At 43.8% G+C, this 25,502-nt stretch overlaps 1 protein-coding gene across 1 annotated transcript; it reads left to right on the top strand.

The window, feature by feature from the left end:
* Nucleotides 1–4,488: 4,488 nt before the first annotated feature.
* Nucleotides 4,489–22,607, top strand: FCRL2 (Fc receptor like 2). The gene is made up of 12 exons (XM_026003286.2): nt 4,489–4,622; nt 6,084–6,104; nt 8,752–9,018; nt 9,253–9,537; nt 12,016–12,303; nt 12,700–12,978; nt 13,287–13,403; nt 18,672–18,699; nt 19,673–19,758; nt 20,028–20,093; nt 21,258–21,289; nt 21,379–22,607. The coding sequence occupies exons 1-12, from the start codon at nt 4,574–4,576 to the stop codon at nt 21,415–21,417; spliced, it is 1,557 nt and encodes a 518-aa protein (XP_025859071.2). The 5' UTR covers nt 4,489–4,573; the 3' UTR covers nt 21,418–22,607.
* The last annotated feature ends 2,895 nt before the right edge of the window (nt 22,608–25,502 follow it).

The raw sequence follows: 25,502 nt of genomic DNA, 5'->3' as shown, positions 1-25,502 counted from the left end.
TCTCTTATAAATGGAGGGTTTTGCCTTCCTAGTTTCACATGGACTGAATGCTAAGCTCACAAAAAGTATCCACTATGATAGTTTCCTCCTCTGGGCATCAGTAGTGTCAATTTACATATATGTGTAATACTCTGTTTCCACTTCCTTTTTTCTCCTATCTGTAATGGAGGAATTTCCCTTTTTTTTTTTTACCTGTTTAAGTATGCATTTAAAAAATTATGCATTATTTATCCATCATTGAATGAATGAATGCACGTTTCCTCTGACGGGTGAATCACCACCTCCTGACCTCGGAAGGAGTGGTTAGCAGAGTATGTGAGAAGAATAAGCAAATCCCTGGAAGGGGAATCAAGACCAAAAGCCACAAGTACAATCTGGATCTTGGTTCTTTTTTTTTTTTTTTTAAGATTTTATTTATTTATTCATGAGAGACACAGAGAATGAGAGAGAGAGGCAGAGACACAGGCAGAGGGAGAAGCAGGCTCCATGCAGGGAGCCTGACATGTGACTCGATCCCGGATCTCCAGGATCACACCCTGGGCTGAAGGCGGCACTAAACCGCTGAGCCACCCGGACTGCCCTGGATCTTGGTTCTTGATCGTCTTCTACCACCAACAGCCCATATTTACTGCTGGAAGACACCCAAGGAAACAGCTGTGGGTGGCTCTGCTAAGGGTGAGTGTGCTAAATGCCCCCAAATGTCCCCTCTACCCAGATCACACATATACAATTAGAACAGAAAACAGAGAGCTTCAGATTGAATTGTCTTTGATCCCCCCCCCAGGGGCCCCTTCATGCCTGCCACCCCCAGGGAGTCCGGGCAACTTGGCAGGAGGTATCCTCACAGACCCAGGGAGGTCTGCTCCCTGTTGCACATGCTGCTCCGATAACTACTCAGAGCCTCACTAAGTGCCCCTGTGCCCCTCCCCACCTCAGACTTTTTTTTTTTTAAGATTTTTATTTATTTATTCATGAGAGACACACACAGAGAGAGAGGCAGAGACACAGGCAGAGGGAGAAGCAGGCTCCATGCAGGGAGCCCAATGTGGGACTCGATCCCAGGACTCTAGGATTACGCCCCGGGCCAAAGGCAGGCGCTAAACCGCTGAGCCACCCGGGGGTCCCCCCAACCTCAGACTTCAAGATGGGGCTCACCTCTATTCCCCATCACAAGAATGGCAAGCTTTCTTCAAAAGGGGTTTGTGATACTTTCTACTGACGCTGAAGAAAATGATCCTCTTCATGGAGAAGAAAAATTTGAGACCTGTAAAACTTCGGTCTTCTAAAAACAATCACTACCTGAAACTAAACTTGCTCTTGTCCTTCTCAGATTGCCTGGAGTACATGTATGGATAATTCTTGGAGCGACTGGATCTCTGGAGCACCTTCATTTTCATATTCACCAGGGAGGAAATGGACAACAGTTTCCAGGCATTCTTGATCCAAATTCCCTACCATGCTATCTGGACTATGGAGGACCCATCAGAATTCTAGGAATTAATGAACTGCATTGTAAAGAATCTTCTGGGCAGAAGGGTCTGGGTTTACCTAAATAGCATTTGGAGAGCATCTGCAGAGACAACATTGAGATTCCAATTAGCCAGCTCTGCTCTAACAAACATTAGCACCTCCAAAAAAATGTATCTCTTACCCTGGAAATAAAATTTCTAAGTCAAACCCCATTCAACAAAGACGTATCATGTTGTTCAAGATAATTATAGTAACAATTGAAATTACTACTGTAACTGCTCCCCCACAAGGATGATGGTGGTGAGTTATCACCATGTCCACTGTGTACAGCAAAGTGTGCATTAATTCCTGCAGGAAGTGAATGCATACATCATGATATTCAATTCTATCATCCTGGCCTTGCAGGCCCAAGTTCAACCAAATATATCCAGAGATCTCTGAGGTTAACCAGTTTCATTTTCTTATTGTGACTATCCTGGTAATCAACATCCTCAAATGGGAGATGGTAGTTATTTTATTCTGAGCTGTAGTTTGTGAAGACTCTGTCTCTGTCCAGTCCTGATGCACCTCATGTTGGCATTGCACCTTGTGTTCCTTCCAAGACATGAAACAGAGTTGACAGGGACACTGTTGCTCTGCATCTGACAGAACACTTTTGTTGCCACCCGCAGGATCTCCAAGTCAAGGGTCTACCTGGTTGGCCCCAGAGGCTTTTGTGTCTATAGGAAACTCTGGTGTCCAAGACTCCATCTTGCTGGTAGCCAAATAACCCCGCACAAGGAGTGTTTGTATCTCTCATTTTGGCCAACGCACCCCACCCTACAGTTTCAGTTCCGCCACTGTAATCTTGAACATGAAGCTACTTTGTCCTCCAATGAGCTACTGAGCTCTTCACATCTGGCTGCAGCCGCTCATTTGCATCTGAGTTTAGATGGGCCTGCAGATTGTGTCTGTCCACATGTAAATGTCTGCCATCTGTTAGATGTGAGCAAGCACCCAGGTGGCACACACCATCACCTCAAGGACATGTTGCCACCGTAGTGGCCCACTTACCCCACTGTAGCAACTCAGCTCTCTTCCCCTGCATCACTCGCTTTCACACAAAGCACACCCTCTACCATTTGGAAATGCCATGGGAAATAAAATGAATTCTCAACTCAAGAGCCTACATGCCCATACAGGACAGAATGCAACCACAAATATTTCTGTGAAAAACCAATACCTATCAGCAGCTCTTCCTCCACCTTTTGCATATGCCTTTTTCTGTATCGTCTTCCTTAATTCAATGTTGTCTGTCAGAGTCCTGTGCCGTCCCAACTAGGCAGGGCTTGACAAGAAGCTCAGTGAGCAGCTCTGGTGCCAGGGTGAGGAGCATTCACTCTCTTCCAAACACAAATAAACCATTTGTCTCTGCAGAAAGGTAAAATAGCATTGCTTGATACACTTTGAGATGAGAGAGATCCAAAAAAATTGGGTCTTATTTTCTATGAATCTTTTATTTTTATTTTTTAAAAGATTTTATTTATTTATTCATAAGAGACACACACACAGAGAGAGAACGGGGGTGGGGGCACAGAGAGACACAGGCAGAGGGAGAAGCAGGCTCCACGCAGGGAGCCCGACGTGGGACTCAATCCCAGGTCTCCAGGATCACGCCCTGGGCTGAAGGCAGCGCTAAACCACTGGGCCACCAGGGCTACCCTTTTATGAATCTTTTAGAAACATATAAATAGCATGTATTTATTGTAAGAAAGCTAGAACACAATAATGAGCAAAATGAGGAAATTAAAAACCACCTTTAATTACACTAGTGAAATACAGTCACACTAACACTTTGGTGTTTATTGTTCCACACAATTATTTTTTTTTATTGGGCAATCAGTGGAGAGGATGGTGTACAGCAATAAATTGTATTCAGCAACCCCTTTTTCCTTAACAGTATATCATGAGTAATTTTTATTGCTATTAAATGTTCTACAGAACCACTTTAATGTCTGCTTGGTAGTAGCACACTGTTTAACATATAATTTATTTTTTTAAACTGCTCTTTTGGGGTATTCTTAGCACTTTCTTTTTACACGCCTTTAAGCAAGGCTTTGATGATAGGATGTACGACATCACATACATACATCAGCACTTCCTACAGGAAAATTATGTTTATGGTGAGTGACAATGTTAAGTATTCCCCTGAACACATGACACTGAGTCTATGATTCAATTCAGTATGAGTCAGTCCCCATATTACAAATATCTATGATTTTAGGATTTAAAGTTTCATGCTCCCTAAGTCCACAAAGGCAACTTGTATCTGCCTGTTTAGCCTGCCCCTGAGTGGACTGTTACATAGGACACCTAGGGGACCACATCTAATCAGAACAGGGTGATAATAGGCTTTGGGGATGTGTGCTTGGAAGGTGTGGCCACATTGGAAGCGGCGCACTGTCCAAAAAGCAACATGGATTAGAAATAAAGAAGAGAACAATGTTTTCAATAATACAGAGCACATGTTTTGAATGTTAGCAACATTAGCAGTTCTAGATGGCTAGATATGGGCCGAAGAAAGGGTCACCCGGGGACTCTGAGCGGTTACACCAATGACCCTGCTATCCTAAGGAACGGTGAGAAGCATTATATATCATGGTAAGATCTGCTAGCATTTGAGTCAGACTGTAAGACAGGGCTGCCTGGGTTTGACTCCCAGCTGTCACTGCTGGAAAGTGACCATGCTGATCTTGGTCTATTACTTATCTTTCCTGCTGCCTGTTTCTCTAACTGTGTAAAGGAGATTGTGCAGATTCCAGAAGCTTCCTCAGGACATCAAATAACCCTGTGAGCATAAGGCGCTTAGAACTGTGTCCAACTCATGAACAGCTGTGTGTCAGTGTTAACTGTCATCAGTGTCAAGAGGAGGAGTTTCTTTGGCATCTAGAGGACCATCTTCATTCTCATAGCACCTACAGAGAAGAAGACAGTGGCCAGACGTTGATAAGCCCTTCCACTTCCTTTTTTTCGCTAATTGCTCAAAACTAACTTTGAAAAGCAGTTTCCATTCCCTGCACACAGACTCCAGCTGGTGACTGAGGGAACATTTCTTCTCGGGTAGATGAACCAGGTCCTCATGCTGTTGTTGTGGTCATTGCTGGTCATCTTTGGTAAGTCCAATAATTTGAGGTAGAACTGAGGTGGTACCAGAGTCTCCAGCTCCAGAAAGCCCTGAGGGTTTATCAGAGCCCGGAGACCAGTAGGCATGCCCAGGTGTCTGCTTCCAGCTTAGAGAGCAGAGTCAGATGCATAGCAGTGGGCCCTGGGCAAGTCAGACTGTAATGCATCCTTGTCCTTAACGTTCAAGGTCGGCTACTTTACTGTTCGTGGGTTATGAGTTTCACGAATTACCATTCGTGAATTATCTTAGGTAATTCATACAGTAATGAATTCTCATAAATACAGTTTTAATTATTTCAACATTTACTACTTCTCTATGAGAACTGTTTGGACAGTTATCTCCAAGTTGGAGTTTGGAGACACATGCATACCCTTTGCTCAGGCTCCTCTGTTGAGCCGAGGGCTACCTGGACAGGCAGGCTGCTATAGGGAAATGAGATTCCTTTCTCTACATTCAGGAGGAACTAAGCCAACATTTGTTAATGAGTAAAAGAACCCTCACATAAAATACAGCCAGAGAAACGGAATCCATTCAAGGTGCCTTCAGTTTTCAAAACTGTGTGTGCCCGTCTCAGCCTATCAATAAGCAAGGTTGTGGCTGGACCAGCCCTCCTGGTTCTTATCATGACTGCAAAACCCCCTTCAGTAATAATGGTCAAGAAACTTTGGAATACTAAAGGTTTATTACTTACAGAACCTGGAACTACACAGCACCCCTGGGATCACACAAAGAGGTCGTGGGGAGAGAGACAACATGGGTCTGGGGTTCTGCTCTTATTGGGGTGGAGGCTGGGAGCCCACAATTTCATGGGATTGCACTTTATTGGTGAATTCAAACAAATGAGTGGGAATTTAAAGTTGGGAAGAGAATAAATCAAGTGGCCCACATGGTCAGTTATAGAAATCAGCCAAGATTTCTAAAACGAAAGCCTCAGAGTGGGGAGGTGGCCTGACTCTTCATTTAGTCTGATGACTTCAGTGTGTTGTGATCACAGTCTTCGAAGTGGATGCCTTAGCTCAAAGCTTAAGTCAGGCACAAAGTCTGGCTGAGAAAAATCCCAACTGTCAGGGTTACACTACAAACTCTGGGTGTTTCCTGATGGACTCTTGGTGACTTGGGATATCATGTAGCCAACACACTGGGTATGCAGGAGATTGGTGGGGGGAGGGGAAAGACAAAGAATTGAGAATCACTGAACATCTGGCATCCATCTGTGGGACGTCCCCCACGTGCTCCCTTTGGTCAAAGGAGAGGTTTGCACTTGCCTTGTGATTGTAACATGAGTAGGGGTCAGTTGGTGTTTGAGGGAGATTGCATTGTTGGTGATAATGGAGTAGAACAGAAAAAGGGGTGATGGGGAGTTTGGGGGCAGTTTAGCAGAGTAATAGAAATGTCTAAATTTTGAAGACAAATTCTCTGGGCTAACCTCTGGTTTTTGATCCCCTCACAGCTTCCGCCAGTGAAGAGGCAGGTGAGTCACTTGCATTCTTGTCCTTCCTGGGGTCTGGTTTGTCTGTCACCTGGCACCCACGAGGTCCTGTAGAGAGGGACGAGGAGAGGCCACAGAGATGTTCCAATGTCGTTGCTCCCCTGGGCCAACCTGCCGCAGGGCCAGTCCGCTTGGCTTGGTGATGGGTGAGAAGGCCTGCCTGGCCTGCCCAGGTGGAGTCCACCACCCAATCACACAGCCCCAGCCATAGAGGGAGCATCTAGAAGAGGGTGTGCAGGCTGGACAGCTCATGGGGGAGGATGGTTCTCTGGGCCATGGGACCATAACCCTCTACCAGGTCCGGCTGAGTGTCCCCACAGCTCTGAAAACAGTTGTTCTCTCAGGAAAACAGTCAAGAGTGTCTGCATGGTCAGGATGGTATTGAACCAACACTGCTGCTCTGGCTCTGGGTGGGGAGTGGACACATTGTCCTGCGAAGTCAGAGAGCAACTCTGTAGGCATCTGTTGTAAGCACTGAGCCGCCCCTGAGCAGGACAGCTGCTGTCGGCCACACTTCCTTTCCCCAAATAGGCATCCGGGCAGCTCCCAGACCCTGGTCTGCCCCTGGCTCTAGAGCACTGCCAAATTCTGTGTGCCTACACACGTATGCTACCTTCCTATGGTTGTGTGACTACAACTAATCTCACCTTGCTCTTCTTGACTTAAAGCTGTGCTCACCTATGTATAGAAAGCAAGACTTTATTCTGTATGTACACGAGCCTGGACTGAATCTAGAGAGATGGAGGATTGCTCCTGTGCCTCGCCAGCACCAACTGCCAAGTAGAAGGGGCCCTTAGGGCTCCAAAGCACTGTCCTGGGAGAACAGAACCCTGCCTCACCTATTATGGCCAGACGTTAAGGGAACAGGGATGCCAGGGACACCTACAGGAGCTCTGGCACCTAGTGTGCTCAGGAGCAGGCCTCATCTGTTGCATTTGCGCTCTGCCGTGAACAATCCTTAGCAATGGACTCACAGGCTCACCTTGTCAGCTGCAGCCCCAAGTCCGTGAGATTGCCTACCGTGTGACTTTTCAGGTAGACTTTCAGACTACCAGACTTTTCATGGCATCTCTAACCATGACACAGAATGTTTGCCCCCTACCCTGACAGTGTTCTCCCTGGGAATCCTTCTAGTTTCTGGATGAAGACTGTACTAGCGGTTTAAAAATCAGCTTGATTTTAAGTCCCACAGCCAAGTCCCGGTGAGATCTGGTCTCTCCATCAGTGAAGGAGGATGAAAACCTCAAATTAAGTTAATTGTTTCTACAACCCACCTTTCCTGCCCTTCTGATTTCATTTTTCATAACCCAGATTGTTTTCCCCAATGTCCAACAGGTAAATTTGATTCCCCACCTGGAACAGTAGGTAGCATGTGTTCCAAAAATTATGATTCTAAATTTCACGAGTTTTCTGAGGCATTTCAGCTTTGGTTCTGCTGAGGTATTTGATGAAGCCCTTCATCTCTTATTGGGGTGACCTCTACTTCCCTACATTACACATCCAAATTCTGGCAGCCGTGCCACCAATGAACAGTGGCAGGGAGATTGCTGTTTGAGATATAACTTAGTTCCTCACCTCGAGGTCAAAACCTTCAACTACAACCCTAAAAGGTAATGCAAATGTCCCAAACCCAGAAGGTGGTCTGGTACCATAAATAAGTGGAGTCACAGGGTAGAATCTGAGAGAAGCAGTCCCAGGGGAGCACATTTATTTTTGGCAATGACTTTTCTCACTACAGTCAGTCCCCTAAGACCTTATTACACATGGAATGGACGGGAAGTGTTTGGAAAATAGTCAAGTGGAAAGTTCTGAGGATTGAGATACTGGATCTTATTTCAGTAACCACTTTATTCCCCAGCTATCTAGGTCCCTTGGCCATCTCCTCTGGTGAGGCAAGAAAAAGGGGCAGAACATAAATTGAGAACACAGTGTAGGGCCTTTGAAGGCTGGATAAAAGAAAGCATGGTGGTGGGTAAGCAAAATGTCCCCTGACGACGATGGTCCTCCGTGTGACGTCACCAACAGAGAGAGCTAAGCAAGAAGACCTTTGGCAGGACACTCCTGCACCTATATCTGTGTAAAAAATTCAGACTACTTTGACCTTCCCTGCCATTGATTGGATGTTGAGTCTCACACCCAAACTCGTATGTTGAAATCCTAATCCCAAGAGGATGTTATTTGGGGGTGGGGCCCTTGGGAGGTGATACAGTCCTGGAAGTCCTCATGATGGGATTAGCACCCTTAGAAAAAGAGGCCAGAGAGCTCACAGGTGAAAATACACAAGAAGTCAGCAAGTCTATAACCTGAGAGAGAGCCTCCCCAGAACCTGACGCTGCCAGCACCTTGATCTTAGACTGTCAGCCCCCAGAACCATGAAAAATAAATGTCTGTTGTTGATAAGACACGCAGCTTATGGTATTTTGTTATAGCAGCCCATGCTGACTCAGATACCCCTCAGGAAAAAAGAGGACGTAGCCCCGAGAAGGTGAGGCATGAATAGGGGTGTCTGTCTTGCCTGAAGGTGAAGGGGCTGCTCTGCCCAAGAGCTCAGAAAAGCTCAGGGAAAGGCCAGACATCTAGATTCCTCGCAGAAATGGCAAATCCAGTCCCCTCATGCCCTCTCTTGCAGACTGGCTGACTCTCAGGGCTCCTTCTGCTGTCTTTGAAGGAGACCGCATAGACCTGATATGCCAGAAGAAAACAGACAAGTGGAAAATCCAGACTATGGCATATTACAAGGATGGAAAAGAGTTACATTTTTCAAATGAAGTCTTCAACTTTTCTATCCCAAGTGCAGTTCTAAGTGACAGTGGCAGCTATTCCTGTAGTGCTACTGGTAAAAAATACTTCTGGTACAACTCAAAAAAGTCAAGTAGCGTCAAGATTCAAGTTCAAGGTAAAGCCTTCCCTCCTGTGGGAGCCAGGCTGGAGGAGACTGTGGCAGAGCAGGGTGGGTCCCTGGAGGGGAAACCTGCCCCCACACCAGATATGAACCAGAGTCCTGTAGTTTGACTGCAGTAGGGGGTCGTGATGGGTGACAAGTCTGTCTGAATGCCTTGTTTGCTGGGGTTGCTTTTCAGCAGGAACCATCAATCTCACTGCTTGGGGCACTTGTGATCCTTCCTTCTAGAGCTATTTCCATATCCCGTGCTCACCGTCAGCTCCTTCTGGCCCACAGAGGGGAGCCCAGTGACCCTGACCTGTGAGACCCAGCTTTCTCCACAGAGGTCAAATGCTCAGCTCCGATATCGCCTCTTCAGAGGTGGCAGGGCCCTGGCGTCCAGCTGGAGCAGCTCCCCAGAGCTCCAGCTCCCTGCTGTGTGGAAGGAGGATTCAGGGTCCTACTGGTGTCAGGCAGAGACCGTGACTCCAAGGGTCATAAAACAGAGCCTCCAAACCCAGATTCAGGTGCAGAGTAAGTATCAGTGGGTCTGAGCATGGGCAAATCAAGAGTCTGGCAGCTTCACTTCGGGCTACTTGTCTTTTGGGTACTTGTGTAATTCCTATGCTTGTGGAAAGTGGGTCGTGAGCTAGGGAATGGGCAGTTCATAAAAATAGAAAATGAACAAAGCTATGTTAAAAAACGGAACCCAATGGAGCAAATGTGAAGATGGAATTGACTTTATCAAGCCTTCATGAATTGGCAGGATCCCAACTAGCAAGCAGAGAGATGCCCAGAGGAGTTGTAGGAAATGGAATTTTTTTATAGTACATTTATTTTTTATTGGTGTTCAATTTGCCAACATACAGAATAACACCCAGTGCTCATCCCGTCAAGTGCCCCCCTCAGCGCCCGTCACCCATTCACCTCACCCCCCATCCTCCTCGCCTTCCACCACACCTTGTTTGTTTCCCAGAGTTAGGAGTCCTTATGTTCTGTCTCCCTTTCTGCTATTTCCCACACACTTCTTCTCCTTGCCCTTATATTCCCTTTCACTATTATTTATATTCCCCAAATGAATGAGAACATATAATGTTTGTCCTTCTCCGACTGACTTACTTCACTCAGCATAATACCCTCCAGTTCCATGCACGTTGAAGCAAATGGTGGGTATTTGTCATTTCTAATGGCTGCAACTCAAAAGTCTTAAACCTGCGTTGCTCAAACTTCAGGGCTGATGCACAAAGATACACTTAAATTGGAAGTAAGAATGTTGGGCAAAGCCCCAGAGGTCACTTTTCTGCAAGTGAATCATTTGTATTTATTTAGCGATTTAATCCTGAATATCCACAGTTTTATAAACTTGGGACGAATTTCTATCACTAGTAACAATAAAGCAGCACCTTAAAATAGTTTTGTCTTCCAAAAGCATACTCTGTTGTCTACTGTTTTAAAAACCAACCAACCAACAGAATAACAAATTGCTCTGTCACCACTTGTTCTTCCATAGCTAGTATTCCATTTCTCTACTCCTTTCCCAACAAAACTTCTCAAATGAACTATTTTTTTTCCACTTCTATTTCTTTGCCTCTCATTAGCTCCTCAATCAATTTCACTTCATCTTCCATTCCACCACTCACAGAGACTGTTCTTGTCAAACACACTAGAACCTCCTTGCAGCAAAGCCAATGGTCACCTCTCCGTTACCATCTTATTAAACCTCTTGGCAGACCGGTGCTCTCTCACAGTTAGACATTCCCCTCTCTTGACTCTCCTGGTTTTCTCCTGCCTTATGGCCACTCCTCCTAGGTCCCTCTACTGCTCTCTCTCTCTTCTCTGTTCACTTTCTTCTGGAGTGTTCAAGTCTGACCTAAGCTCTCATCCCTTCAGTACATTTTCCTCCCAGCCAGTCCATCTCACCATGCCCCTTGGCCTTAAATACCACCCACTATCAATGACATCTGAGGTTTTATCTCTATCCCTGATCACTCTATTAAACACCAAACTAATTTATCTAACTTCTTTTTTTAATATATAATAAATTTATTTAATGGAAGTTTTTATAGGCACGAGTGAGGCAAAGGAGATTATTAGCAAAATAAAAGAGAGGATTTCTACAGGCCTGGACATCTTTGGAGAGGAAAAGGAAACTGCAAGGTGTTTTTTGTTTGTTTGTTTGCTTGTTTTTTGTTTTATCATGCAGATGACCTCTCTAGTGTGGGTCAGATTGACTTTCAGAAGGTCACATTCCAGGGATAGGCTGAAACTGTAATTAAGCCTTGGTTTGCTGTCTGTGGGAGACAAATACTTAATTTTGGCCTTTCTTCTTTTTTAAACACTCCTTATAATCCTGTCTTCTTTATTCAAGTAAAATCCATCAATCATATCTTCACTGGTCACTTCATGCTGTGGTGTTTAGGAATGGGCTGGGACTTTTCACAGCAAGGCACCTGCTCTTCAGTGGCTTCATAGGTGGCCTCATGTGCTGCCTTGAAACACAAGTTGGTTTCTTAAAAGGCACCACAGTGCTCCAGCATGGGGAAATAAATGAAGCAACAGAGAAAGCGGAAATCTGAGTGAACCAAGTGGCTGGAGGTGGGGTTGTAATTCTTGTGGACCCTTGACATTGAGAATAATGGAGGAATCTTTATTGATATTGTTAGTGGAAGCAGTGCCTTTTCTGAGGTAGGACTGATGCTACCAGTGACCCCTTCACACTGTGCAGATGGCACTACTGTGCACAGCGACTCCTCCCTCAGGAAAATGTTTCATGTCTCACGGAGCAGATGACCCATCACACATTCTTTAGTGGTTCCATGAAAATAGGGGTGATGGGGAGGAGGTTGGGACACAGTATCTGTGTCCACATTCTTCAAGAGTAATCACCGCAGATTCCCTACTTTGTGTGCTTATAATGGATTACATGAGCCCTACCCATATTCTCAGTGAAGCAAATCATGGGCTGCAGTCCTCTGCAGTCAGCTTCTGACCTGTCATCGTCTGTCCCTCCAGGAGTGCCTGTCTCTAATGTAAGCTTAGACATCTGGGCCCCCAAGGGCATGGTGATCGAAGGAGAGAGTCTGATCCTCCTCTGCTCGGTGGCAGAAGGCACAGGAAATATCACATTCTCCTGGCACAGAGAGGACACTGGAACCAGTGTGGGAAAGAAGACCCAGCGTTCCCTGTCAGCAGAGATGGAGGTCCCAGCTGTGCAGGAGAGCGATGCCGGCCGCTATTACTGCAGAGCTGACAATGGCCATGACCCCATCCAGAGCAAGGTGTTGAGTATCTGTGTGAGAAGTGAGTTGCACTCTGACTCGTCCAAGACAGAAACCCTAGAGCCAAGGCCATGGTACCAGAAGCCCATGCCAGGGGTCAGTGCTGTGGAATACCAACAGCAACTGAAGAGTGGGTTACCCTTGCACGTTAAACTGTAGATGTCTTTGTTTCCATGGAAAAGACTAGAAAGGGGGCTGGACTTGGCATTAGGAAAACACAAGCTGACAATGACAAATGACCATGTCTTTAGACAGTACCCCAAGAGTGATATTCCTCCTAATTTCTAAAGAGGCTGTTGAGAATCTTAGAGATACACAATGACCAAGGGGTGAGGCCCTTTGCGAGGTCCTAGTCTGGGGCTCTGTGTGTCTACGATGGCCTCACAAACCCTCTCCACCGGCCCCCTGTCTTCCTCAGGTCCAGCATCCCGCCCTGTCTTCATCCTCAGGGTGCCCGGGGCCCAGGCCATGGCAGGGGACATGGTAGAACTTCGCTGTGAGGCCCACAGAGGCTCTCCCCCAATTATGTACCGGTTTTATCGTGAGAATATAACCCTACAAAACAGCTTGGCCCCCTTTGGAGGAGGAGCATCCTTCAACCTCTCTCTGACCATGGAACATTCTGGGAACTACTCCTGTGAGGCTGACAATGGCCTGGGAGCCCAGCACAGTGAGGCAGTAACACTCTCCATCTCAGGTGGGTTGATGGTCCCTGGTTACAGGAGCATTATGACCAATGGCTCTGCCCCAGCAGTCTTCATTGGTACCATATTGGGGTTTTGGAATGTAGGTGGAGGTTCAAGGGATGTCTACTCTGTGTGGGAGATTGGAGAAGAAGATAAGTGTCTGGCTGCTTCTCTTTTCTCCACACAAACCTGGAAAGTACACATTATACTTGGATAACATTGTGAGAATTTATATTAACCATTCCTGCAGAGTGTTTGACAAGGATCCAGGAACCAAGTCTTGACCCTCTGAGGCTGATGCACCTGTGCCTTCCCTCAGGAACCAGAGGCTACAGAAGAGACGGCATCACAGCCAGAGTTCTCGGAGCACTGTGTGGTGGCCTCGGCTTTATAGTTGCTGTTCTGCTGCTCTATTGCGGGTTCCACAAGGTATCAGGTTGGTTATCTACCATTTGTTTTGATTGTCCTTTATTTCTGTGAACTTTTCCATTACCGATACAAATTGGATTTGAAAAAAAAAAGAAAGAAAGAAAACCTCTCCATATCTGATCAATTCTTTTCACACTTCATGATTTTCTAAGGTTTCATGCAGTGGGCAATGCCTCCATGTTCTCTTTTATAGTATGTCATGGCCCCTGTGTATAGATTAAAATAGTTAACACACACAAAAAAATAGTTAACACAGTCCTTTATGCTTGCCTTTTAAATAAAAATTTCCAAGTATTAAATCATTTAATAGCTTTCAATAGACAAAATCAGTTTATATGCAGTGGAGTGAAACATAATAAGTAGCTGGACTTAAAGGAATGAAAATAGTCTAGTACATTTTCTCCTTCATTTATAGATTTCTTTTTTTTTTTTTAAGATTTTATTTATTCATGAGAGACACAGAGAGAGAGGCAGGAGGAGAAGCAGGCTCCCTATGGGGAGCCAGATGCGGGACTTGATCTTAGGACCCCAGGACCATGACCTGATCCAAAGGCAGGTGCTCAACCACTGAGCCACCTAGGCATCCCTATGGATTTATTAGTTACCTACTCACAGAAAGAACAGTGTCTTCTCTTTGAATTCCTGAATCTCTTGGATGGGTCATGTGGGGGCATATTCACGCATGCATGATGGCTGGTGCTGGCTAGAGGTTGGGACCTTTGCTGGTACTCTCAGCTACAATACATACACAACCTGTCAGTGTGGCCTAGACCACTGCAGGGCATGACGCCCACAGGGTGGTCAAAAATTTTACATGGTGGCTTCTGCTTCAAAAGTAAGTGTAAGTAAGATAGCTAATCTGCAACGTCTTTTTCAACTAATTTCAGATGACAGTTTCATCAGGTCCCAGTGCCTAGCAAACTTGCAAGAGGAGGCAGCACTGTCTCCACCTCCAAATGGAGGTCTCAATATCAAATAATTGGCAGCCATATTTTAAAAATTTCCACACAAAGCACAGCAAATTCCAATCCGTGCCTCCTTGCCCCACCAGACTTCCTGAAGCACCGGCCCTTGGGCTTCCCTGTCCGGCCTTGGCAAATGCCCCGCAGGACCAGCGGTTTCAGAGCCAGGCCTCTCACCCAGAGCCTCTCCCCTCTCTAACCTGGCTTCAATAGTTCTTCACTTAAATAGACTTCTACCAATATTTTGTCCAATATTTCCAGTTTTCAGAAGAAAAGTCTGTTCAATTTCTTTTTCTGTCATCACTGGAAGAATGAAAGCTCCCCCTTCACTGACCAGCAATCCCATAGAGCTGCTGTGTTTTCAGCATGATGATATCTCTTTGTAACATTATTTGTAAGTCTAAGAATTTAGAAGACTCGTGTAAGTGATATCGCATACTGACCCCTACTAATATTCTGCTAGCCAAGACATGTTACCAATGACCAGTTATTGTATCTGTTATGTATGGCAAGCTTACACATATTATCTGTAATTATAAAAAATAAGTGTGTGTCATGGTCTAGGTTTAACCATCTTGGGAAGTTAAGTGGGCTGTCTTGTTCACGCAGCCACTAGAGGGCAGAGCTAAGACGGAGTCCACACCTCCTGGCCACAAAGCCTGAAGCCTGCCCCTAGAATCTCCTGACCTTCACCATTCTCCTCTTGCAGATCCCCGCCCCACTTCAGTGGGCTTACATTAATTTGTAAGATACAAGACAAGCATGGGGCACAACAGAATCACAAGATAAGCTTTTAAGCTCTTGCAAAATGCTTGCTTAGACCTATCAACTACCACTAGGTAAAAGAGATTTTGGAAACTCATCAAATAGTGAAAATGTAATTGAGTTTTTTCAAGTCCAATGGAAGTTATATTTTTTAAACAGACCATCTAAGACTAAGGAATTGTGATTTTTTTCTCCATTATACTTTTTAGTTGATAAAAATATATGTATATGAAGAGAGAGGTTGTTGGTTAACATAAAATAATTTCTAAATCATCCATTGTGATGGATTCTCTCAATTTTCAAGTTACATACCAATATATTAATCACTTTTCAAATATGGAAATAATCTACAAAGCCATAAAACATTTACTTTCTCCTTTTCCATTTTTAAGCAAATTATTTTCTCATGTCTAATTATATGCACAATGGCCTCTGGTATCTTATGTGGATAAGCTTGTCTGGTTCCTGTTTTTGAGGGAAATTTTTCTAGTATTTCTATGCTGTGTAACATATTCAAATACCTCTTAACATTTTCTCAGAAACAACTTTTATTTTTTTAATATTTTATTTATGCATTCATGAGAGACAGAGAGAGAGAGAGAGAGAGGCAGAGACACAGGCAGAGGGAGAAGCAGGCTCCCAGAGGGAGCCTGATGCGGGACTCGATCCCAAGACTCCGGGATCACAACCAGAGCCAAAGGCAGACGCTCAACCACTGAGCTACCCAGACATCCCCAGAAACAATTTCTAATTTTTGCTAATACTCGTTAGTATTTGTGAAGATAATCACACGTTTCCTTTTTTCATCTATTAAATTGACCAATTACATTATACCAGAATACCTAATATTGACTAATCTTTGCATTCGTGGTAAAAATTCAATTTTAGTGACACATTTTTAACAGAAACTAGCATTGTTTCAAAGGTTTTTTTTATTAATAGTAATGTGTGACTTTTGCCAGGTTCCTTGTTAATTGTGATCTTTTCTGGGTTTCGTACTCAACATTACAAAGGAAATTTAACACTTTTCCTCTTTTCATACGTCTTATATGCTGGGAATCGTTTACATGACAATATAGAAAACATGGCAATGTTTTTTAAAGATTTTGTGGAATTGTGCCTGTTGGGGTTTTGGAGGAGCAGCTCTTTGACAGCTGTTTCTAGCTCTGCTCTTATAAGTCATCTTGTGAGAGGCGCTGCTAATGCTCACTGACACCCGGCCCCCCCTTTGCCTCTGGGCTCATAAGCAGGTGCATTTCCCTGTCTCCTTGAAGTGAGACGCAGCCAGTGAAATGTCGGCAGAAGCCGCTTGTGTTATTTCCCGTCAGAAGAATTTATGAGCAGGGCTGTTGCCTCCTTGTCCTTCCCAAGCAATGGTGCTCATGCAAACTCACACTGAGTGACGGTGTCTTCTCCAGACGGCGTGGCCTCCAGCAGCCTCCTGAGTGACTTACTGGCATATTTTCTTTTAAGATTTTATTTATTTATTCATGAAAGAGAAAGAGAGAGAGAGAGAGAGAGAGAGAGAGAGAGAGAGAGAGGCAGAGACACAGGCAGAGGGAGAAGCAGGATCCACGCAGGGAGCCCGATGTGGGACTCGATCCCAGGTCTCCAGGATCAGGCCCTGGGCCAAAGGCAGCACTGAACTGCTGGGCCACCCAGGGATCCCCCCCAAGCATATTTTTGACACGTCTGGGGCACAAGTGGGAAATTCACAAACCTGTGCTGCTTTAAGCCCCTGCAAACTGAAGTTTGTTTGTCAATGTAGCATAACACACTCCGTCCTGACTGCCACATTCTGTTCACAGTTTCTTTGTCTTCTGGGGAATTTTCCTGGAAAACCATCTGTTTTATCTAGGGCCCAAAATCTGCTTACTCGGAGTGGAGTGAAGTGGTGTCCTGTGATTCCTCTAGCTTATCTGTGGCTGCTTTTATTTCTCATACCTTCTCCTTTCGCATTCTTGAGTGGCATAGAAAAGGAAGTATCTGCCCTTCTGATTAAAAGGTGAAGCTGCTAGAGTTATTTATTTGATCTACCATTTGCTTTCTAATTCTGACATTTCTGCTTTTATCTTCATTAGTTGCTGCATTCTGTTCTTGTTAATCTTATTCTTTAGAAGAAATTTGGCATTTAATAGATTTGCTTTCCTTTGTCTTGCATATTTATATATGTATTTAGTAGCTGAAGACTTAATTCCCTTAAATGTGTATGTTGTAGACCTATCTAGTTTTCTTTATCTTTTTTAAAAAGACTATTCATTTATTTATTCATGAGAGACACAGAGAGAGAGGCAGAGACATAGGCAGAGCCTGATGCCGGACTTGGTCCCAGAATCCCGGGATCGTGACCTGAGCCAAAGATAGATGCTCAACCACTGAGCCACCCAGGTGCTCCACATATCTAGATGTCTTCACAGTTTTGTGATGAATTACCAGTTATACTAAGGTCAGAGAAGATAATTTATACCATTATACCATCACTTGTTAGAATATTTTTGGAATTTTCTTTGGGAGCCAAGATATCACCAATTTTTGTTATTGTTCAAAAGTGTTTAGAAAGTAGACTAAAGTCCATTTTTAAAAATAATTTATTCAGGATGGAGTTGCTAGAATCACATACACCAATTTCCTACTGTTTGAAGATGTGCGTCCTTTGCCTTATGGTTGAGTGACTGGCTTGGTAGAAAATCCCGAGGTCATTCTTTTTTTCCTTGAAGAAAATAAGTTAGTTCCTCCTTCTCTTTGGAGAATACACTTAGGCTAGCCTTCTAACACTGTCTACAAAAAACCCAATACAGTTGGAGCGCTGGCTATATCACCATGCAATGTTTTTCATGATTGCTGAGCTGCATCTAAACTGGAAGGGCTCTGAGTGGGGTTATAAATGCTCAGTGAGAAGCAGAAATAGGCACATCCCCAAGTGTAATGTGACTCTTGAGACTAATCATGTCCCTTGTAGTGGCCTGTGCTCCCATCCATGTGGACTTGTCCCAGAGCTGTTAGTTGAAGGACCAGGAAAGAGCTCCTTCCCCCTGGTGACACAGCTGACACATCCATGCTGACATGCTGTGTTTCTTGTTCTGCATCTCTCTGCAAAGCTAAATGGTGCAAAGGAGAGTCCACTGGGTCTTATGAATGTCAACATCAAGCCTAAACCCAAGACCACTGCTTTGGGGGGGGGGGGGGCGGTTGCAAATATCAGAATATTGAAAAAATGAGAATGTTTCACCTAAACAAGGAGAGTGGTGAAGTCATCAGCAGGTAACATATATTTTGCAATAATTGAAATAGCAATAAAAAATCCAGAAACCGTAACCCATGCTTGTGGGGTTTGCCATTTGAAGTGGCATATCAGATCAGTGGGAAAACACAATGGGTTGTCCAACTAACAGTGTTGGAGTAAATAAGTGGTCATCAGGACACAACATAACTGGATCTCTATTCTGTATCTTATATCCTAGCAGTGACAACATGTGGTTAAGTCAGGTCAAAGTTTTAAGAGGTAAGGACACCTCCCCTAAAATGAATATTTCTTTATCTGCTTTTAGGTGGACACTCTGCCACTGATGCACCCAGGTGAGAACTTTTCTTTTTCAAAATGGGAACTCTAGGGGCAGGCTGGGTGGCCCAGTGGTTTAGCGCCACCTTCGGCCCAGGGTGTGATCCTAGAGACCCGGGATTGAGTCCCACGTTGGGCTCCCTGCGTGGAGCCTACTTCTCTCTCTGCCTGTGTCTTTGCTTCTCTCTCTCTCTCTGTCTCTCATGAATAAATAAATAAATAAATAAATAAATAAATAAATAAATAAATAAAATTTTTTAAAAAAGCAAAATGGGAACTCTAGAGAACTTCCTCATTTATGATTTTAAATACTTACTGCTCCTTCTGCATGTACAGATTACGCAGTATCTTTCTATGATACTCAACCATGTCTGTATTCATTACATTTTTCTATCAGGGTGCTGTCTTGGGGTGGCCCATATGACTCTAGGTGTTATCTTGCATAGGATTCAATGTTTCTAAATTACCTTACTAATTCACATACTCAAGATTATTTATGGAGTATTTACAATACATGAGTAAGTTGTTGTTAGGCTTTTAAAAGTGTGAAAATATGCATAAAATGGAATTTATTTCCATAGGACACATAATGTCTTATGGAGAATGTAAGACACATACAATATATAAAAGAGAGATAAATTGAGGAGAAAGAAGCAGATGAAGTTCTAGGAGAGTTTATAAGAGAAAAAATTAAATCTAAGGCAATATCATTCTCTTATTTATAACTTTAAAAAAGCTAAATATGAGGAATAGAACATGTTTGCCACATCAGAGAGGCTATCCTATTAACAAAGTACTTTGTGATGCTGTGGCCTGTCTCTGGCTGCCCACCTGAAAGACTATACCTTAAGAGTCTAGATGAAGGGCCATCAAATCACCCAAGCCAAGTGCCCTGTCTTCCTGGCTCCTCCTACTCTCTCCTCAGCCTACCTCCTCTCTGTTCTCACTCTTGCCCTGGGGACTCCATGTAGTTAGTTTGTTTCCACACAGAGATGCTTCCAGTGCAAACCCTCAAGGGTCCATTCGCTCCAGCTCACTCCCAGACACTGAGGAACTGCAGCCAGAGTATGTCAATGGTGAGTCTCCCCACTGAAAGGGGCTTTAGAGCTGCAGCTGAGAGGGAAGAGAAAGCAGGTGAAAGAAAACAACAACAACAACAACAACAACCATGAAATGGTCTACATGCCCTGACCCCATGAAGCCCAATTTCAATAAATAAATGACCTTCAGAATCATGTTGGGGTTGGGAGGACAGTCACAAAGCAGGGGACTGGGAAGGCACATATGAAGGTTGAACCCCTGTCCGTGGACACCTGTGAACCATTGTGCACACTTTTTCCTGCAGTGAACCCTGTAGATGTGGATGTGGTTTATTCCCAGGTCTGGAGCATCCAGCCACCAGAAGACTCAGGTGAGAAACTGCAAAGTGGTTCTTGTCAGATGCATCTTCCTAAGAAAGTGGCACCATGTGTGCAATAGAGGCTTTCATACAATATTTCACCTTGGTATGAAATCTGTAGATCCAAGAGGGAGCAAGAGATATTTGCAGGCAAATTCTCGTGGAGAAGCTGAATTACAAAACAAAGCAAAAACAGATGGTTGGTTGAGAAGAGACAATAGGGAGAATCTGGAATACAAGGTCCTGTCAAAGAAGCCTGGCAATGACCTTTCTCAACTGGGACAATTCCTCCTGGACTGTACATACCATACTTCAGGTATTCCCACCCTTATGTGATTTTATTTTCCCCTTGTCTTGTATTCCAGATTCTCCCTAATTGTCTCTTCTCAACCAACCAACCTCTATTGCTGCTCCCGTGTCCTTGAAGCTGCAACCTTCAAACATGCCCTTGGCTCTATGCTTCAGCTGTTTCTGCTGGAGTCAGAGGCTGTTGGTGCTTAGTGGGTTTCCTGGCAAAGGGTCACTCAGCCATGTTTCTCTGAGCCACAGAGGCTGGGTCCCCAGCCAGCCTTGCTTATGGCTGTGCCACTACAGCCTGCAGAGAACCAATCATTCTCCATTCATTCACCTGTCATTCTCCTTCCCTGTCAGGGACCAGCCCAGCAAAACTGAAAAGGTACAGTCATGTCCACTGCATGTTTATTCTCCAGGCCCTTGAAGTGTTGATGTGTTGTTAAGGGCAGGGGGAGATTTAGTTCCAGTCTGCCCACCTGGAATAAAGAGAGGAAGAAGCAGCTGCCACATGCTCAAGCTGCCATGTGACTCAGGATCTCCCCTCCTGTTTCCTTCTATATAGTACATCAACCACCTGTGGTCATTATCTGAAGGACATAAAGGGCTGACAGAGAGTGAGCTATGACAGCATATTGTCAATAATCCATGGAAGTTGCACCAAAGAGAGGAATGATTTTGCTTAACAAGGGTTGGTGGGGGGCTTAGAGCATGGGCGGTCTTAGAAGGACTGCAGAGTGGAAAACATTAAAGCATGGATTCTAGAGAAGAACAGGAGAGGCTGGAACCCACACATTAAGCATCACCAGCATGTGCCCTGGAGCACCATTTGGGCATGAGGTCTAAGTGGAAACCCAAGAGCTGAGTAATATTTTTTCTCCATAGCAAACATCAGAAGGACAATTCTGGAGAACAAGGTGAGCTGGACTCCTGGAGAGTTCTTTCCCCTGTTGTCTCCCCCTCCAGCCATGTTCCTTCTCTTCCTTCAACTGTGCATCTCTCCTAGGACTCCCATGTCATCTACTCTAATATAAAGGAGACGTAACACTCAGAGGAATTGGGAGACAGATCACCAACAAGGACAGAGCAGCACTAAGGGTGCGAAAAATGACAAAATGCCCAACTCTCATGAAGCCTCACAGATAGAATGTGCTCCAGGGGCTGAGCAGACCAGCGGGGTCATCATTTTTGTTTTTATCATGTTATTTCCCAATGTCTTCTTTCATTCATTCAGTATTTATTGAGCTGCTGCCGCATTCCAGATGCCTTGTGGGGGGTTATCTTTGTTATCTTCTCTTTTCAAAAAATTTTTATTGAAATTCAATTTAGTTGACATATAATGTATTTTTAGTTTCAGAGGTAGAGTTTAGTGATTCATGTGATGAACACTGGGTGTTATAGTCAATGTTCATCACATTGAACAGTGTTCATCACATCACATGCCCCCCTTAATGCCCATCACCCAGTCACCTCATCCTCCCACCCACCTCCCCTCCAGCAACCCTCACTCAGTTTGTTCCCTAGAGTTAAGAGTCTCTTATGGTTTGCCTCCCTTAATGTTTTTTATCTTATTCTATTTTTCCTTTCCTTCTCCTATGTTCATCTGTTTTGTTTCTTAAATTCCACATATGAGAGAAATCATATGATATTTGCTTCAATGATCAAAGAGATGAGGAAGAGGAATGAACACAAGAAACAAGTTTTCTTCTTGTTCTGAGGTGTTGTGAACAGAACCTATTTCTGGGCTTCGCTTTGTTTTCCAGACTGGGATTTTGTTGTCTTTTGTTTCTACAGACAGACATCTCAAGTTTTAAATAAATCTCTTGCTCTTGTGAAAACTTTAGAGCTCAGTTTGTGGGAGGGAACAGCAGCTTGAGTTAGCTTGCCATATTTGTCCATTCTTGAATGCTTGGTTTGTATATTGATCCACATTGATTTAAAAGTAACAAGGATATTTATGTCTTCTTGAAATGCTAAGTGTTTTATGTTCATTTGCACCATCATGTAGGGAATAAGATCACAGCCTTTGAGACCCCCTACCTAGGGTGGTGTCCCAACCTCATCCCCCACTGAGTGTGTGGTCTAGAACAAACTACTTAACTTCTGTGTACTTCAGTTTCTTCATCTTTAAATGGGGAAGACCATTTGTTAAATGTTCATAAATCACATAGAACAATGTCTGGCATATAAGTAGCACTAATTAATTATTCAACAAATAAATATGCATAATTATCACTTAGCCTCAAACATAGTTCAAAAAAAGTTAAAAAAGTTGAGTAATGAGAATTTCTAACAAAATGACTATCAAATGCAACTATCAGAATTTTTAACACTGTAACTCTTTGAATAACATCTTATATAATCTACTCCTCTGCTAAAGATAGATCACCAATGGGAAGAACACAGGTGACTGTGGGCTTGGGATTGGTCATTCATCTACAAAGAGGTAATTTGGGATATTTTATATAAATTATACACAAAAATTTGAAGTTTACCAGAAAAAACAATGAGGAATACTTACAATTATTATTTAAAGTTTTATATTTAAATAATTATACACCCTTAGCAAGATCACCTGACCTCTGAGCTCCAAGCATTAGGAACTGAGAGTTAACATATCCCAACAATCTAATTGTTACAGGATGAGGGTACTCCCAGCCCTATAGTTAGTGTTGTTACCACCTTAGCAGTGACAAATGCCCCATAGCTGTTCTTTACACCCAACCATCCCTGAGGTATATACACACTGTCATTATTAACAGTAACCCTGGCATAAAAACTTCTAGGGGAACATATGAAAACTGTATATAGGGACACAGGTAAAAATTTTTTAAAGAATTTATTTATTCATGAGAGACACACACAGAGAGGCAGAGAGATAGACAGAGGGAGAAGCAGGCTCCATGCAGGGAGCCCGACGTGGGACTTGATCACCGGACCCGGGATCATGCCCTGAGCTGAAGACAGACGCTCAACTGCTGAGCCACCCAGGTGTCTCCAGACATAGATAACTGGATGCATCTCTGCTCAGCCTCCCACTAAGCCACCCCAAATCACCCTTATCCATTACAAGTTACTTATCTACCTATTTCTGGCTTGCCAGAATTGGTGGGAAATCATAGGTGGTCACGAATCTTTCTACATTACCAAGGTTTGTTCCAATAGCTAGGTAACCAATGGGCACTCTGATCCATAGATGGGGACAGTCTGACTCAGAGCTGACCCTTAACGCTCCTCTGTCCACACACTGTTATATGCAGACATGCATATAACCTGACTATTCTGTAATCTGAGGGCTACCACCTGGAGCTGGAAGAAGCTGCAAAAACCTATGGACTTTAATATATAAGATAATGAGATGTGGTTTATGTATACAATGGAATATTACTCAGCCATTAGAAACGACAAATACCCACCATTTACTTCGACGTGGATGGAACTGGAGGGTATTATGCTGAGTGAAGTAAGTCAATCAGAGAAGGACAAACATTTTATGGTCTCATTCATTTGGGGAATATAAAAAATAGTGAAAGGGAATAAAGGAGAAAGGAGAAAAAATGAGTGGGAAATATCAGAAAGGGAGACAGAACATGAGAGATTCCTAACTCTGGGAAATGAACTAGGGGTGGTGGAGAGGGAGGCGGGCGGGGAGTGGGGGTGACTGGGTGACGGGCACTGAGGGGGGCACTTGATGAGATGAGCACTGGATGTTATTCTATATGTTGGCAAATTGAACACCAATAAAAAATAAATTTATAAAAAAATATAGGATAATGTATCTTTATTGTAGAAAATTTAGAAATGAAGGCAGCGAAACAGACAACTATTAGATTCATTCATACTTCTATCAGTCAGACAATTGTGCTAGTATTTCAATTATCTATCAGCCAGAGTATTTTCTATGGATGTCTTCCCATGTACGTAAAAACATGTGATTTTAAAGGAAAGATAACTATAATCTATTTTATTCAAAAATTTGTGATGTTTTCATGCTGTTATATGCTCAAAGATCTTTGTGGATCTTTGCTTGGTATTTTTGCATAAATAGTAAGTTGCTTTATAAATTATTTATTTGGGAGCCATTATCATATTGACAATTACTCACTATGATAAACAGCGTTGCAATGAATAACCTTGCTTCTAGGTCAACATTTTGTTTGGGTAGTATTACAGTTTAGAGAGAAATAACCTATTACTCTATTTAGAGTCAAACTCAGCAGGATTTCTCCCAAGAGACTGAAGTGGTTGTGCGAAGGGTCCATCAGCTTATTGTGTGCTATACCACGAACAGAAGTGAAGGGACCTCAGAGAACAGAGTAATGTCCATTCCTCTGACTTCTTTGTGAGAAAACAGAGGTCAAACCCTGGAGGAGTCTTCTGCTTCCTTACTTTCTTTTCATTCAAAATATCCTGAAGACGTGGATGGAACTGGAGGGTATTAGGCTGTGTGCAGTAAGTCAATTGGAGAAGGACAAACATTATATGGTTTCACTCATACGGGGAATATAAAAAATAGTGAAAAGGGATTATAGGGGAGAGGAGAGAAAATGAGTGGGAAAAATTAGAGAGGGTGACAAAACATGAGACACTCCTAACTCTGGGAAATGAACAAGAGGTAGTGGAAGGGGAGGTGGGTGGAGAGATGGGGTGAATGGATGATGGGCACTGAGGGGGGCACTTGACGGGATGAGCACTGGGTGTTATACTATATGTTGGCAAGTCGAACTCCAGTATATATATATATATATCTCCTGAAGGGCAGTTTTTGGTTCCTGCCTCCTGTGACTCTTGTAAGACTCCCTCAGGCCAGCTGCTGAGAGTCTCCTCTCCAACAGCTGAGTGAGGAAGAACTTGTGCTGCTGCACTAGGTGCTTAGTGCTGCAGGTATGTGGGAAGTGGGACAACGGGAATGAGACTGGGAAGTAAGAGGATGGAGACTGAACATGTGGCCATCCCGGGGGCTTTTGTGAGGTCCAAGCCTCTGGCTAAAGTGTAGCAGCCAAGCTGGGTCCCCATGGCCAGTCCAGTCTCCAGAGATCTTTGGGAAGATCCCAGTTTCCAAGAGTGTATAAAAGTGGTACATCTCAATTCCTATCAGGAAAAAATATAGTCCATCTTTGCATAAATTTC

The sequence above is a fragment of the Vulpes vulpes genome, chromosome 13 (assembly GCF_048418805.1).
Source record: "Vulpes vulpes isolate BD-2025 chromosome 13, VulVul3, whole genome shotgun sequence".
Taxonomy (NCBI): domain Eukaryota; kingdom Metazoa; phylum Chordata; class Mammalia; order Carnivora; family Canidae; genus Vulpes; species Vulpes vulpes.
This window is presented reverse-complemented; position numbering and strand designations above follow the sequence as displayed.